Raw genomic sequence first — 15,225 nt, 5'->3', positions numbered from 1 at the left:
AATTTATGGTATTATTACAATTAAAATTATGGTAAAAATTCCGGTAAAAAAACATCGCACAATTAAAATTATGGTAAAATTCCGGTAAAAAAACATCGCTCTTTTTCATATTATTAGCATTTTTTTATTCTTCGAATTTTCTATATTTATTTTGATCCTTAATCATTTTTATCAGCCTTGTTTTGTTTTGTAAAATTTATGGCTTTTTAAAAATTGTAATATTAAATTTCATTAAATTTTTAATAAAAAAAAGATTATTATAAGTTTGTACAACTATTTATTTAATTGATGGATAGAACATCGATTGCATGTCACTTTAACTTGATGTTAAATATTTATTCTAAATTAATTTGATTCTGTAAACATGATGGTTGTGTGGTACTTCCATAAATTAACATTTTTTATTCCTTTTTATTTATTTATTTTTTTATAATGAATTTCTGGTATTAATTTTAAAGCAAAAGACCGACAATTGCACTGTCGGTTTATATAGAAAAATAAAATATATGTGTAATTCAAAGCATATCCTTACAAGGATCTTATTAAAACTTTCCATAAAATTTGTTATAATTTTTTGCTTACAGCTATACCGTCCTTTCATAATAAAAATTGTAATGTTGTTCTTGCATTTTATTCCCAAATCGAGATATATTGCCAGCAGCCAGTTTTGAACCAGTTTTTAAAGTTAATTATGGTGGATGCGCCGGGTCAAAATTATACTTTGTAATTTTACAATCGTGTAACAACTGTCTTAAATTTTGAAACGATTAAACATAAAATTACTTAGTTACTTACAATTAGTGTTATGTTTTCTTAGATTTAACTCGGAATTTTACGAGAAATATAAACCCAATTTTTGTAAGGTATATGTAAATTTATTTTTGAAATGAAGTTTAGTGAAGATATTTCGTTACCAAGGAGAATTCTGCGAAACTCGAGTATGTCACGTTCTCCATACATTATAATAATTACAAGTTAATATCAATCAATTAATATGTAACAGATATAGAACCTTCAAGGACGTATTCTATTATTATTCTATTATTAGCATTTCCTGGGTGGATCCTGTGATTAGAACTGAGCAAGCTGTTGTTTTCTCCTACTCCAAAATTCCACTCCACTTATAAATTTTAAAGGTAAAATAAAAACATTTTGGTGTATTTCAGACCTCTTTTTTAACGAAAATCCCTTTTACTGTCACCAAAAACCGCTTTCTTGTTCTCATAAATAAACATTGACCTATTTTCGACTCCTGATAAATCCCACCGAATGTGATAGATCGCCTCATTTATTCAAAAAATAAAATTGTTTTACATAACGTATTCTTAATCCACCTCTCTTATCTTAATACGTTATGACATCCCCATTTAAAAATTAAAACCGTAACGGTCCAACACGATGACGTTGTGTTTCACGTCACACACAAGAACCGCTTTAAAATCTCCATCAAAGCCTATTAATATTTATGTAGGTTCCACACCGAGTCCGATTAATAGAAAAAGTACAAAAACCCTAAAACGATCTCGAGCTTCGTACGCGAGAAGATCAAGACGAGTTAACAGTCTTTAATTAGTCACGTACGTTGACGTTATTTCCTTTAATCCGACAGACAAAAACTAGAATTGGATCAGAACGGTTTTCGCTCTAATTCCCACCGTTTTTTTTTCTATCCTCTGCTGTTATAATGCGTCATTATCGCAAAGAACGGGCGAAAAACGGCAAAATAAAATTAATACACCACTTGAATCGAGTTTTAAATTACTTTTGCTGCAGCAAGACAGGTAAGGGTTGAAGAATGTAAAAGTGTAATTATTTTCAAGCGGGCGTAATTACGGTGCAAAAACACAGAATAATAAAAATCCCTCAATTTATAATATCACGGAATTGAAAGAGTGGTTAGATTCTTTGCGGGTATTGGAACCTCGCACGCAATTTAAAGTTTTAAACAACAATTTCGACGTTTATCTAGGCGAATGCCGAGTTATCGGGCGCGGGATTTAATGGCGCTATCTGCACGCTGTGACAATGATTTTGTAATGATAGTTCGTTGCGAAATATGAAAAGTTATTTGATGGCGAACGACGGAAGAGATAAGAGATAATGACGTCTAATAAACAAAATGTGGAAAATTGCATTAGCGGCGGAAAAGGTCGTGTAAACAGGCGTCAGAAACGGAACACATAAAACGACAGTTTTTTATCATCTCTTCTCAACAAATTAAATTTGTTGGGATATTACACACTACAAACATATTTAATAAAATTCTCCCTCATATTTAAAACAACATTAATAATACATGATTTAATAAATTTCGGCTCATTCATTTAAACAGTTTGTACGTACGTTTACAATTTTTAGTTGAAACTATTTGGATACATTTAAAAGCTTGATTAACAATTTTTCCATAAATTTCGGTCAAACATCACTTTGTCGATTATAAACAAATAAGCGGTATGACAACCAAAAGAGATGTTAAGTGGTGTGTAAACTCATCAAAGAGACGCAAATGCCGTAATTGAATTACATTTTTTACAATTTCAAATAACAGCGTTTGTATACGATGTAACAATTGCACAATTGAAACATATCAGTTGAGATTAAAAACAATTTGTACTCAAGATAGATAACCCATGTTTATCTATTTTTGTAAACAAACAAGTAATAAAACTGCTTTCTCGTTTATTGAGTCGCGTACGCCTGCAACCATTAGATAAATTATTTCAAAATCGATTCTCAAGAAAATTAAATATAACCCTCGCAAAAAATTAATTTCCATTTTCTTCAACAAGTTGCGCGAACGTAAGTATATGAAGATTGAAATTATCGATTGTTCCCTTTCCGTCATAAGAAACGACAGAGAACATTAAATCCATACCGACTGTAGCAGATAAATCTCCCTCTGGACATTTCACATTATTTGAAATCCGCATAACCGACACTTAACAGAATTAAACACCCTCAAACCGCATTAAAACTTTATTGTTTTACAAATCTACGAAAAAAGCAAATCTCGAAGTTCTACGACGTCTTCCCCCAACATTTTTCTGAACTCTTCGTTTTTGTTATAAGATTCCAGGATGTATTTATTCCTTTCCTCGAACATGAATTTTTTCAAACTTTCCTTCGACTTCATAACATCTCCATAAATTTCGTCTGCCATGAAGGTGTAGGTATGATCCACGACCGCGTGAATTTTTCCCGCGAGCTTAAAATTATTGCATGATCTTACAAAGTCTCCCGTTGGGGGTAACACTTCACTGCTCAATCCGGAGGACGTTAAGACTTCCGATAGCTTCTTGTAGTAATGTTCGACTAAAACGTCGAAGTGTTGAGCGCGGAACGATCGAGTTGTGTTGGTCATGAGAAACTCCGCGATGTCTTGTTCAAAAGGACCGTATTTAACCATTTGGAAGTCGAGGAGTATTGTTTGATCAGGCACCCCGCTTTTGTAAGAGTGCATGAAGTTGCTGGTCCAAAGATCGGCGTGTAAAATCCCGGACAGAAGACCTTCAGCGGTGGAGTCCGACGACACCAACTCCAAAAGCTTTTTCTTGAATTCGTCGTTAGTTTTGTAGTTTTCGAGCACTAAGTCGATGAGTTGAAAGACACTTTCAATAGCGCACGACATCCACTTCACCGCCAAAATTGCACCAGGTGCTGTGAATTTATCTTCAAGGATTTGGGCGTGGGTCTCTTTTAGTTTCCGTCCTGACTTCTTTTCATAGATGATAGAAGAAGCGTGAAACTTTGCTATGGCCTCCAAACAGCTCTTGCAGTGCTCCAGATCTAAAACTTGTCGCTTTGGGGTTCCTGCAAAAGTCCCAGAAACGTCTTCTAGAACTGTTACAAATGGTTTGAAGAATAATCCCTTGGGAGCAAAAGACGTGTCAATTCCAAGTCGCTCGTACTCCTCCAGGAGTCCATAGAAAAACTCCTCCTTTTCATATACTTGGACTTCTTTTGAAAATTCAAGCATGAGAGAGTTGGTGCTTAGCGTTTTCACGAAGAAGTTGTTTGATTCTGTCTTGTCATCTTGATTGTACTCAAGTTTTAGAGTAAAGTGCTCACCGACCAGACCTTGAAGCGGATTGTGGAAATTCAATATTTTGAAAGTTTTGAGATCGAAGTCCTTTGATTTCAAAAGTTTCTTTAAAACGTTTCGGCAGTCTTCTTCTTCAAGAATCTCAGGCGCCATTCTGCAACGAAGAAACGAATTATTTGCGTGTTACAAGCAAAATGATTACTGATTAGTATTGACAAAATGATACGGGAAAGTGTGTTATCTGATTTATCGTGCGCAGCATTTTGATGAATCATTTCCCATATTTCTCATCATCATTATTATCAGAAATCATAACAGAAAAAAATGATGAGTCAGGTCACGTTAAATTATGAATATAAATACAGAATTTTCAAACTTCATTTTAATGTAAAAATGTAATCAACGCCGTCTACATACAAGGTGTTTATAAATGTTTCTAGCATCAAGGGTGGCCATGAAATGTCAACGAAATTTGCCGCTCATTACAAATGTGAGTTTCGATTTGTCAACTGACATTTGCAGTTAACCTCAAACATGAAGCAAAGTAAATTTTGAGAAATAAACTATTCCAGTTGTGGTTTAAAACCTGAAAATTAAAAACTTGGGCACAAAACCATAACTAAAACGTCATTGAAGTAAGTAACATTATAAATAATTTTCAAGATAGTTATATTCATTATGTAAACAAAGCGGCAAAATAGTGTACGACAGGAATTCCATAGCCACGCTTGATGCTAGAAACATTTATAAACACCTTGTATTTATAGCAATGCTATTTGTTCGTACTAAAATAAACGTATCGTGTTGTACAATTTTATTTGAAAACGAACAAACAAGTCCAAATTAATTTTAAAGTAAAATCATTAAAATATATTGTTTATTGAGTCCGCCATAAATGCGATCATTGGTTAAATTTAGTAAATAAATAAATAAAGCTAATTAAAACCGTTTAGTCGTTTCATGCGTGCCCACGCAAACTGATATTTTTTTCCCTATTGAAACTTCCCAATTTTGATCCGGGTCTAGTATCAACTATAAATCCAGCGTAGATTACGAGATAAATGAGGATATAAACACAAAGCGATCGTGTACATTAACTTATAGCCTTAGGATATTAATTAGCGTTTAACGTGACTTTAATATCTCAGATAAACCTCGGAGAATTCTCTAACCTCGACCACAACAGGCACTTCCGATAATTTCGATAAATCCTCGCAAAAAGCTCCCTAGTAAAAAAAATGAATGCACACCGCCGTAAAAGCTCAAATCTGAGCTTTTTACAAATTACGCTTAATTCTTAAAGATAATGGAAGTATCACGAATAAAATTCTTTAGGTTTTTCGTGTCCTCTCATATTCGCCACTTTATCTTTCACGCTCCAAAAAGAAACTGAATCCACGGAACAAATGTTTTATTTAATTTGAAAAGTTTGGCCCGTTAAATCCTCCAGGATTATTATATGGCATTACAGCCGGTTGATAATAAGTGGATGCGTACAATAAACACCACCGCGAAAGGTTGCGTTAACACAACCGATAAAATTACAAACTTCCAACATTTACACGTCGTAATCCTTACACGAATGAACTAATCTCAGACGACGTGTACAAAAGACAGTTGCGCCAAAATTAAATGTGAAGTTCGTATAAAGACAACACGAGAATTTCTGACCACGAAACAAAAATGTTTAGGTATATGAGGAGTCAACAACACAATCAGCTTCGATAATAACATGAAGGGTCATTTCTGGTTTCGTTATTTATAAAATAAAGGAAAACAAAATCAGGTGGGTGTATAATTGCGCCAGTTTTAGAAGTCGTGACGCATTGAATAATAACTAACTGCCTAATAATGATATAGTTATTATACAAATACACGAAATAACAAAATCTATGTCCCTCTTTTATGTAGGTACTTTTTTTTTCTTCTGGAATTTAATTTACCGAATTTTCAACTCATAGCCTTTAAAAAATAAAAATCCTTTAATAGCTTGGAGCGGTTTACGGAAATGCAATTAAATTTTAACAACTCAATTAAAGTAATTTCAGTTAAGTTCCAATTTACTTTATATGTTAACAGAATACATTTTAATTTCAGTTAAAGTTCATCGACGATTAATTTCAATTGCAAAATTTAGCTGAAGTTTGATGTTTCGGAGCTAATTGCTTGTTGCTGAATTTATTTGTAGTTGTTCCAAAGATTTCCTTAATTAGTTCATTCGCATTTGATTTATTTAAGCAATGCCGAATACTGCAAAAATTATGAGAAATTTCTCTGTCTGAGTTTACAAGTTATCGATCACAAATATCTTGTTTTTAAAATTTAATATCTCTAGAATATCAAAATTTTAATTATTTCAGTTTTTCCCATTTACCTTAAAACTTGAAAAATTAAAAACAAGAATTAAAGGAGTAAGCAATCTGAAACATGTAAAATTTTTGGAATTACAAAGATTATAACAAAATCAAGAAAATTTTAGAAATCGCAATATCAGCATCTAACCGATCTATAAAATTAGAAAATATAAACAAGGCTTCTGCAGAAGCACAAAGCTGCCCATTATCGAACCCAATTTTTGCGTTCTGCCAAACAACATAATTTAATGGACTGTTTATAGCGTTCTCTTGTTCTGGGCGTTTCCGTTGTAGGACAGAACGAATTATAACATTTGAGGTGTAATAATTGTTTGGACCCTTCGGCATTCAGGACCGTAACAAGGGACGCTCCAGATAACTCTCGGTATAATTGTTGGTGTCTCCGTTATAAAATCATTTGAATTGTGCAAATCCCGTGCTTTGTACAAACCTAACTCGTCACGTGATTCGCAGTAGTCTTTTTAAAATGTTGAGAGAAAAGTGTTTCTTCTTTTGGTCGTGACAAGAAAAATGATTAATAGATCACGCCGAGAGGAAATTTCTTGTGTGAGAGCACAGATAAGCAATTTGAAATAAGAGCAAGAAGAATGAGAGAATCATCCCAGTTATATCTCTTATTTTTTAAATAAGAGTACGATGTGCTTTTTTGGGGGAGTTGTGAGTAATGACTAATGGAATAATTCTAATCATCAGTGTAAAAATCTTGCACAAGACAATGGTTATCCAAAAAGTTTTCGCATTTTTGTCTGTTCTGGTTGTATTAGTGACGTTCGGCGCTATAATCCTTCCCGTAAACCTCTTTAAAACTCCATAAATAAAACAAACCTGAAAGTGTTTCGAGTTAAAGTCGAGAGACAGAAAATCCTGCCGTCGAAAAAAGTACGCAAGCATGAATAATACATTGGCTTTTATAGTAACCGCACCGTTTGTGAAAATCTCATTTATTCAATCACTTCTTTTTCCCGGGACAAAAGTGGCCAAGGAGACGCTTCATTTCGGTAATATGAAGCTCACTTAAAGACGGTAAAGTTGATGGCAACCTATATGACCCTCTCGATTTAAGGTTTCAGGTTACAAAATTGCGATTGATACGGTTATGGAGCGTGTGATTCTCAAAGAGTAGGAGGAATTGTGGTCGAACGGCGAATTTTATTCGACAGGTTAAGACGGTTACGTCTGATTTTACGAGATTTGGTCGATTCTTAGGAGGCCTTTAAACTATTTTCTTTATGAGAATGAAGATAATGGCCGTAAAAATGTTTATTTGACGAAAACTAATATTGAGGGAAAACGACGCTGAGCAGATGTTAAAAGGTAATAAATGGAACACAACTCACAGACTCTGAGAAAAACAAAAATAAACAAAATAACACCCAAGTTCACTCTTAAAATAAAATTATGGAAAAAAACACAGTAACCTTTAAAATGTAGTGAATAAAGAGAAAATCTGTTCTGAAGTGTAGGCGGAAAATTTTATGCATATTCATCGGAAAATTTGGAAACAAAATGTCCTAAAGTGGAAATGGCTTCCTGATTCCGAAGCTCCATCAGGTCCAGATCTAGAGATATTCTTGAATAATCATTTTTTACTGTTTTACTAAAAGAACTAAAAAATAATTAACAGTTTTTCTTGAAAACCAGCAAAGTTATGGAATTGCTCGACTTAGTCTTGGAAAACCAATTTAATACGCTTTTCAACGATCGATAAAATTCATGGTTAAAGTTAGTACTTCCCACAATATTTAAAAAAAACTGACCCTATATCCCAAAAAAATTCTGCTTGTAATTTATTTTTAAATGTAATTTTTCAAGTAACTCGAGAATACGCACCTAATAAATTTTGAAATGACTTCAGTGCTAACATAGCCCAGAAAAACTAATTTTAGAAAACTTCTTAATGATAGTTTGCTAATAGACCAAAAAATTTTGAGGATTGAAATGTTTGAAAAAAATTTCTAAAGAATATAAAATAATGGGTAACTGTTAGACAGAAATATTCGTTAATCTGTTGAAAAGTTATCATAAAATGAGAATGTCGATGTCACTTAAACTTTTTTTTCTGACCAATTTGCTGTGCAAAACAAACGGAAAAAGCTTGTAAAAAATGGCTAAAAACTGAAAACAAAACAAGATTTTTGAATCAACAATGTGGATCAGAGTAGCATCGTTTACATGAAACCATAGTTACAATACTCTTTCATAAGCCGACCTGACCAACGGGAACAAAGCAACAGCAACGTTACTTTGGCTTTGAATATTGGAAATTTAAATTATTGGGAAAACAATTTAGCAATGTTGCCATTTTCCTAATTTTATTTTGATCCTACTGCGAAAACAGAGAGTGTCGATTTTTTTTACATTATTTTGGTACTCTAAGAGTCCACTAAATCACCCTTTCAAGGTGGTGCGCCACTTTTCTTAAAATATATTTAAATTACATATAAAAAACTCGACCAACAACTTTCTAACAGTTGCTGCATAAATTTAATCTACTATTTTCCACTCTGAGCGGTGAAATTACTTAGATTGAAACACGAAAATGTTATGTTAAAATTTTTCAAAATCTTTGAAAGTTAACAAAACGTAATTTTTTTAAGTAACTTCAAAATGCCAAAAAACAATAACGTTAGAAAGCAGAGATCTCAACCTTTACAATGATGTATTACATTAAAATATTAAAGTATTAATTTAGAAGTTCTTTGCAAATAAATATGAAAAAAAATTAAACAGTTTATTTTTCGAAATTTTCATCAATTTTTTTCAAAGATCTTCACAAAAACTAACTCTTCGTTCGTTGGAAAGCTTTTTAATTACCTTTTCAGTATGTATTATAAAGTTTCATAATTTTGCAAGTCGTTAAGCAAAACTACAAAAAAAAAATAAACAAATATTTCCTGACCTGATAAAGCAAAACAGGCTTAATTAATTTCTTTATATTTAACTAAATTAAAGTATGGATCGGTAAATACGGATTTCCGTAGAACCACTAATAACAGTTTTCCGTTAATAGCACTCCACTACAACGTTCAATTAATAATAAATGTAAGTATCCGAAAGCAAGGAAAATATTTTAAGTTTGACAATTTAAATTGCCCTGAAACAATTAAAACCGGCAAACTAGCTCAACCAGTTTTTTTAAGAATAAAGTTTTGCTTTGTTTTTCCGATTAACTTGAAATTACTGCTTTTAAACTTGCAGCAAGAATCTCGCACCAGGTTAATTTAAATCTAAAATGCGAAACGTTTTATAGTTCATTCGCAGTTCAGTTGGTGAATTATTTTTACGAAGTTGTCAAAGCCTTGAAGGTTTTCTTTTTTTTCTTAAATATACATCGTCGCCACCGCGACTCACGTCTCACTTTCGCTCTCAATAATTGATACTTCCCCATCCCGAGCGTCGAATAAAATACGGGGAAATATTCACCGGCGCTAAACCCGTCTGAATAAGACGTAGCTGAAACATCTATTAAGCTTTATCTCCGTCTTTAAAGCTCGACGGTAGTTTGTTGTAGCGTAAAGTTGTGGTAATTTTTCCGAGGTTTACAGTTACAAACGTAAATCCGACGATCTCGTAGGCGTCTCAACCAAACAAAATAGACGACAGTGTCGGCAATTTGAATTTAAAGCTGTCGAAACTTGCGATTGTTAAAGTTTTCGCTAGTTTCCAGCGTTGGAGCAAAAAGACAGGCAAACTATCAATCATGAGTGCTGCTAATGCCACGTCTGTAATTGGACGTGAAGAGCGGGAAACAGTTTTTTATGAGAAGGGAGCGAATATGTTTGGTTTTATTAAAGGGAAAAGTGAAAAGTGATGTTGATTTACGGGGGGAATTAGCATAATAATATGCCATTGCGATGGGGCGCGAAGCGTGCGTTCAAATCTGCAAGATATGAGAAAAATGTGGAAATCGGATTGTTTCTGTCAAAACTGGTGTCAAGTGCAAGGATTAAAAGCCGTTATATTGATCGGTCTTAACAGTTCAACTGGAAAATGTAATACTCAATGGTATTGATTTCGGTATAATTACAGAATTCCTAGTGGAACCTGAAACTAAAAGCACCTCGTTCTTCAACAATATCCAATATGATTCCACTATCGAATTATTAATCGTTGTCATCAGCAAAAGGATAATCCCTTTCAGTCCCAAATCTATTGTTTTTCTTCCAAATAAATTGCACAACACCCATTTCGTTTCCTCATTACAGTTCCGTTGATCTCAAGATAATCCTACAAAAACTAAACCTAAAAGCGGAGTTGATTGGTTGTTTTTGCAAAGTCGACAACTCCTCTTCTCGTTATTGTATTTCTAGGGATTAATAGAAAACGGATCATTACGATAATATGCTGATGTGTTTAAACGACACAATGGGCTGCCGAAATTCGACCCTAAACAGAACACGGAAATGCTAATAACGGCGGACCCTTATCGATTTTATCAGCGAAATATAGCTTGACCTCCATATAACGTGTTGTCAAATATTGCTGATAACGAGAACAAAACCTTGATTGGAACTATGAGACTTGTTCGTGATTTTATCTCCAAGAAAAGAAATTCTTAGCTGAAACTGGAGATTCAGAGACAAAAGGGCTATTGTCACGGTCCTATCTGTCCGTTATTGTAATGGCAGGTACGGCAGATATGCAATTCTAGTCAGATAGGTTTATTATGTCAACAAAACAGGGTGCAGTAAGCTCTAATGCAGAGGATGTAGCCGATATTATACAGAGAAGTTCGCATGTATAATAATTGTTGCCGCAAATCCAATCAGACGGCAATTAGCATGCATTCTTCAAATACCTAACATTCGTGTGTGGCACACCAAAATTTGCACATGTTATGTTTAGTTCAGTGGATGTTGTTGCATAAAACAAACTTCGATTGTTTGAACCGAACTGGCTGTAACAAATCAAACTAAAAAAAGTATCGGCTTCAACCATGAACAATAAATGTGTACCTAGCAAAACTTTTTTGAAAATTTCACACCCTTTAAAGAAATATAAACTTGAGTCTAAGCAAATTTATTGTATATAAATTTTATTCAACCGACTAAATGGACTTACCTGAACAAAACTAAGTAACTGGAATAGACTAAATCCAATTCAATCAACTTAATCAGATTAAGTCATTAAACGTCAATGTAATGTAGTCAGATTCAGCTTAAACTTAAGTGATGAACTAGATTTAGCGAGAAAACTAATCATAATTGGAGTAGGTTATCTTTGATTAGTTCGTTCAATTCTTAGCTCCTAATCTTTGGCTTTTAAACGCAAATCCTTAAATCATTCTGAAAGAAAGTCTTTAAGGACTTACAAATTTTATTTACGTTGGTGTGTTCTAATATTTATATTCTTAAACGACTAAATCCTTAGATCAATAAATTCTAAATGTTGTAGTTGTAGTTGGAGAATTAAAATTTAAAACGTTTAGACCCTTGAGATCTGGATGGCAATTTTTTGCAGAAACACATTATATTAAATGTTTTTTACACTTTTATGATTTGGTTTTTCTTATTTTACTCGAACCATTAAAAAAAATTTTAAAAGTCATGTAGGCACTACTTGTAGCCACCCCTTATATCGTCTCTAATTTAAAAAAAAAATGAGACGCTTAAATGGAAAACTCGAACTATTAACGATAAAAAAAAATTGCATCAGATTTTAGAGTTTTGTCAACTATACCTAAGCGTGGGCAAATTTTCAATTTTTTATTATTTTTAAAATTAAAGACGATTTTGTAGAAATGTTTATAAAAAGAATTATATTTCTATCGACCTTAACTTTATCTCAAGAAATGATATTTTAAATCAAAATTTAAAACATTTTTAAGTCTTTCAAACAAATCTTTTGCATTCGAACATTTGCTACGCTGCCAATTATTCTTTTTTCTCTTTTATTCAACGCTATTTAATTTTATCTCAAAGAAACTTGTATGAGCCAAAATGTATATTTAATGTGAACCTAATTAGAGCATTTTTTACCAAAAGCTAAGAAAGGTGTTCTTTGGAAAGCTATAATCCGTAATTTCAATAAGATAAACTTAAAATGTACAAAATTGAATAAAAACTACATTTAAATAAAAAAAATGTTACGAACCTACTTTTATATGTGTGCTCTAAAAAATAATGCAACAAAAATTTTACTGTAAACTACAGATTTACAATCACATCAGATATCACATCTCGAAATGGTATTTGCTGTGATATAACCACAAATTCTATTTAACGAGGTTTTGTCGCTTTTCATTTGATAGACAGATAGGTACGTTTTCATCAATAATATTATAAATTTTTAATCAGTGAAATGAATTGAACTTTTACGACGTCGGAGATTAATATGGCAGGAACCTAAAAATTGATGAATCAATTAAGGTTTTTGTCCGATCGTATTTTTTGTCAGCTTTCGTTACATGAATTTTTTATCATTTTCACCGGGGATTACGGGTGACAAGAACAAAATTGAATTATTTTGACAAAGCCAGTTTCAAATATTTATTGTTAAAATATAAAATTTCGGTACCGATCCTTGTTGATTTACACGAACCTGGGCTGTTGTGAAATATACTGTTTTATAAGCGCGAATATTTTAATCAGTCGTAATAAATTCACGCTCTAAATGGAGAATCAATGGGTAGCGTTTACGACTTTGGATTTTATAACAAACATCTACTTTAATCAAGAACTGTAAATTTTCAAAGCATGAACAAACGACCTTTTTATATCTCGTTTAAACCCGACCTCCGATCTGGATTTTTATATCCGACTACATCACATTCGGAAAATTTTAAAACTGAATTTCTAGGCCAGTGGGTGTATCGAGATAAAGCAAGTGCGGGAAAAATTCCGGATAACTTGAATAAGAACTAGAGAAAAGAGGTGGAAAACTATTAAAAGCATTTTGGTCTTTTGAGCGGCGCACTCTTTCAAATCGGGCTTTTATCTCAATGAGAAATGGCCCGAGCGTCGACCTTTACATCAGACGAACAAATGAAGAAAAAAAGAAAAGTCGTCGGTGTAATTAATTTAATGAAAAGGAGTTGATCGGAAATTATAAACAGGTTCGGATACTTCAGTCTTCTTTATGGCTCCTTGGAAATAGAATAACCACTCTTTGGGTTAATCTGATCTTTAGCAAAATAAAACGATTTGTTTGCTGAGGAAAGCGACAACCCTTATGGGGTGCGGTACACAAAACAGTAGAATATGCGCTCATAAACGCAATCGTAAAAAAGACAGAGAGAATGAAAAAGTCAAATCCAGCCGATTTCATTGGAAACAGTAAACGCTCGATTCGAGTGACTCGATCAAACGCACAAACATAAAAACGCTGCAAGGTAAATATTAAGTCGAGTTATCAGCAGGAAACCCGTAAAACTCCATCCAGATTTATTTATAAGCTCGGATTTTATTTATTAACTCAGCTTCTCACTGCGAATACAAATCCAGACCAAAACGTTGCAATGGTAATCCCACATAAATGTTCCAACATGCAAAAAGTCCAATCCCTCACCCTCTCCATAATTACATTGCCGCCTTTACAACCCCCGACTCAATAAAAACTGGCAAGACGAAACTATGTTTTCCTCGACACGATCCTGGAGATTTGTGACAAGCAGCTCAAAAAAAAATACGAAACAGACATGCTAGCTTACATTGTCTAAATTAACTTAGCTTCAACTGCAATTAAATGCAATTAACTAATCTCTATTAAGCGTGTTGGATTTTGAAGGTGCAGTCACGCTGAGGTGCTTCACGGTGCATGGAATTTATCTCATCTTATTTTAATGGAAATTACACAGTGAGGAATACGCCCATTTCGCACCGGTTCTCGAGAAAGTAATTTAAACTAGCATAAATTTGTTTGAAGTGGAGAGATATAATGTGAAAATTAAAGTTTGACGCAATTATTATTAATTTATGGCTATTCAAATTTGCGCGCGACACTGCAGATGGCTAGTACTGGCGTGGGATTTAATAACTACGCTCATTTCACTTTTGCGATAAAAAAGATATAAAGAAACAATTATATCGTATTTATTACATACTTCAGAAATGCCGGACGTATTCATCATAAAAAGTTAGGTCAGCCATTTCAAAGGCTATTAAAATATTATGCACTGAACCGTGAAGTTTTAACATCACATAAATAAACAAAAAAATTGGATTTTACAAAATTTCAATGTAACCAACATTTATTTATTACTGATATTATTCGCATTTGATACATAGAGCATTCGAAACAAATGTAATTCATTTGCACCATAAAAATTGATAAAGTAAACAAAATACACAAAAAAAATTACATGTGTTTTTGTAAAAAATAATGTTTGCCAATTGCTACATCCATAAAGTTTATACAGGGTGGGCCAGCGAAAACGAAACAGAGGCGTTTTGAGGCCCTTACTGGTGGAATTTCAAAAAACGCTGAGACAGGTCAATTTTAGTTGTGAGGGGGACACACAACACACGTATTTACAACTTTTTGCAGTCAACTGCCTTTGAGGGGTGAAATTTACCCCTTTAATTTTTAAAGATATGTATAGAACATGGCACTTTTTTGAAAGGCCCATTAAAGACCTTTACAGTGATATTAATTTTTTTTTATTTCTAAGCCCTATAAAAAATATTCGAAAACGAATCTGAGGCGTTTTGAGGCACTTACTAGTAGAATTCCAAAAAACGCTGAGACAGGTCAATTTTAGTTGTGAGGGGGACACACAACACACGTAATCACAACTTTTTGCAGTCAACTCCCTATGAGGGGTGGAATTGACCCCTTTAATTTTTAAATATAGGTGCAGGACATGGCACT

At 33.2% G+C, this 15,225-nt stretch overlaps 1 protein-coding gene across 3 annotated transcripts in view; it reads right to left on the bottom strand.

Moving 5' to 3' along the window:
• Window positions 1–2,961: 2,961 nt before the first annotated feature.
• LOC148173997 (uncharacterized) overlaps window positions 2,962–15,225 on the bottom strand; it is a 38,770-nt gene continuing 26,506 nt past the window's right edge. For all 3 annotated transcript variants that reach the window (XM_088037676.1, XM_088037677.1, XM_088037675.1), the window contains exon 2: window positions 2,962–4,196. In XM_088037676.1, the coding sequence (XP_087893802.1) occupies window positions 2,993–4,195 (1,203 nt within the window). In that variant the 5' untranslated portion in view covers window position 4,196 and the 3' untranslated portion in view covers window positions 2,962–2,992. The remainder of the gene's footprint in view (window positions 4,197–15,225) is intronic.

The sequence above is a fragment of the Gnatocerus cornutus genome, chromosome 5 (genome assembly GCF_029298725.1).
Source record: "Gnatocerus cornutus isolate USDA-ARS CGAHR chromosome 5, icGnaCorn1.1, whole genome shotgun sequence".
Lineage (NCBI taxonomy): Eukaryota > Metazoa > Arthropoda > Insecta > Coleoptera > Tenebrionidae > Gnatocerus > Gnatocerus cornutus.
The sequence above is the reverse complement of the archived record's forward strand: the minus strand, read 5'-3'. Positions and strand labels throughout refer to the sequence as shown.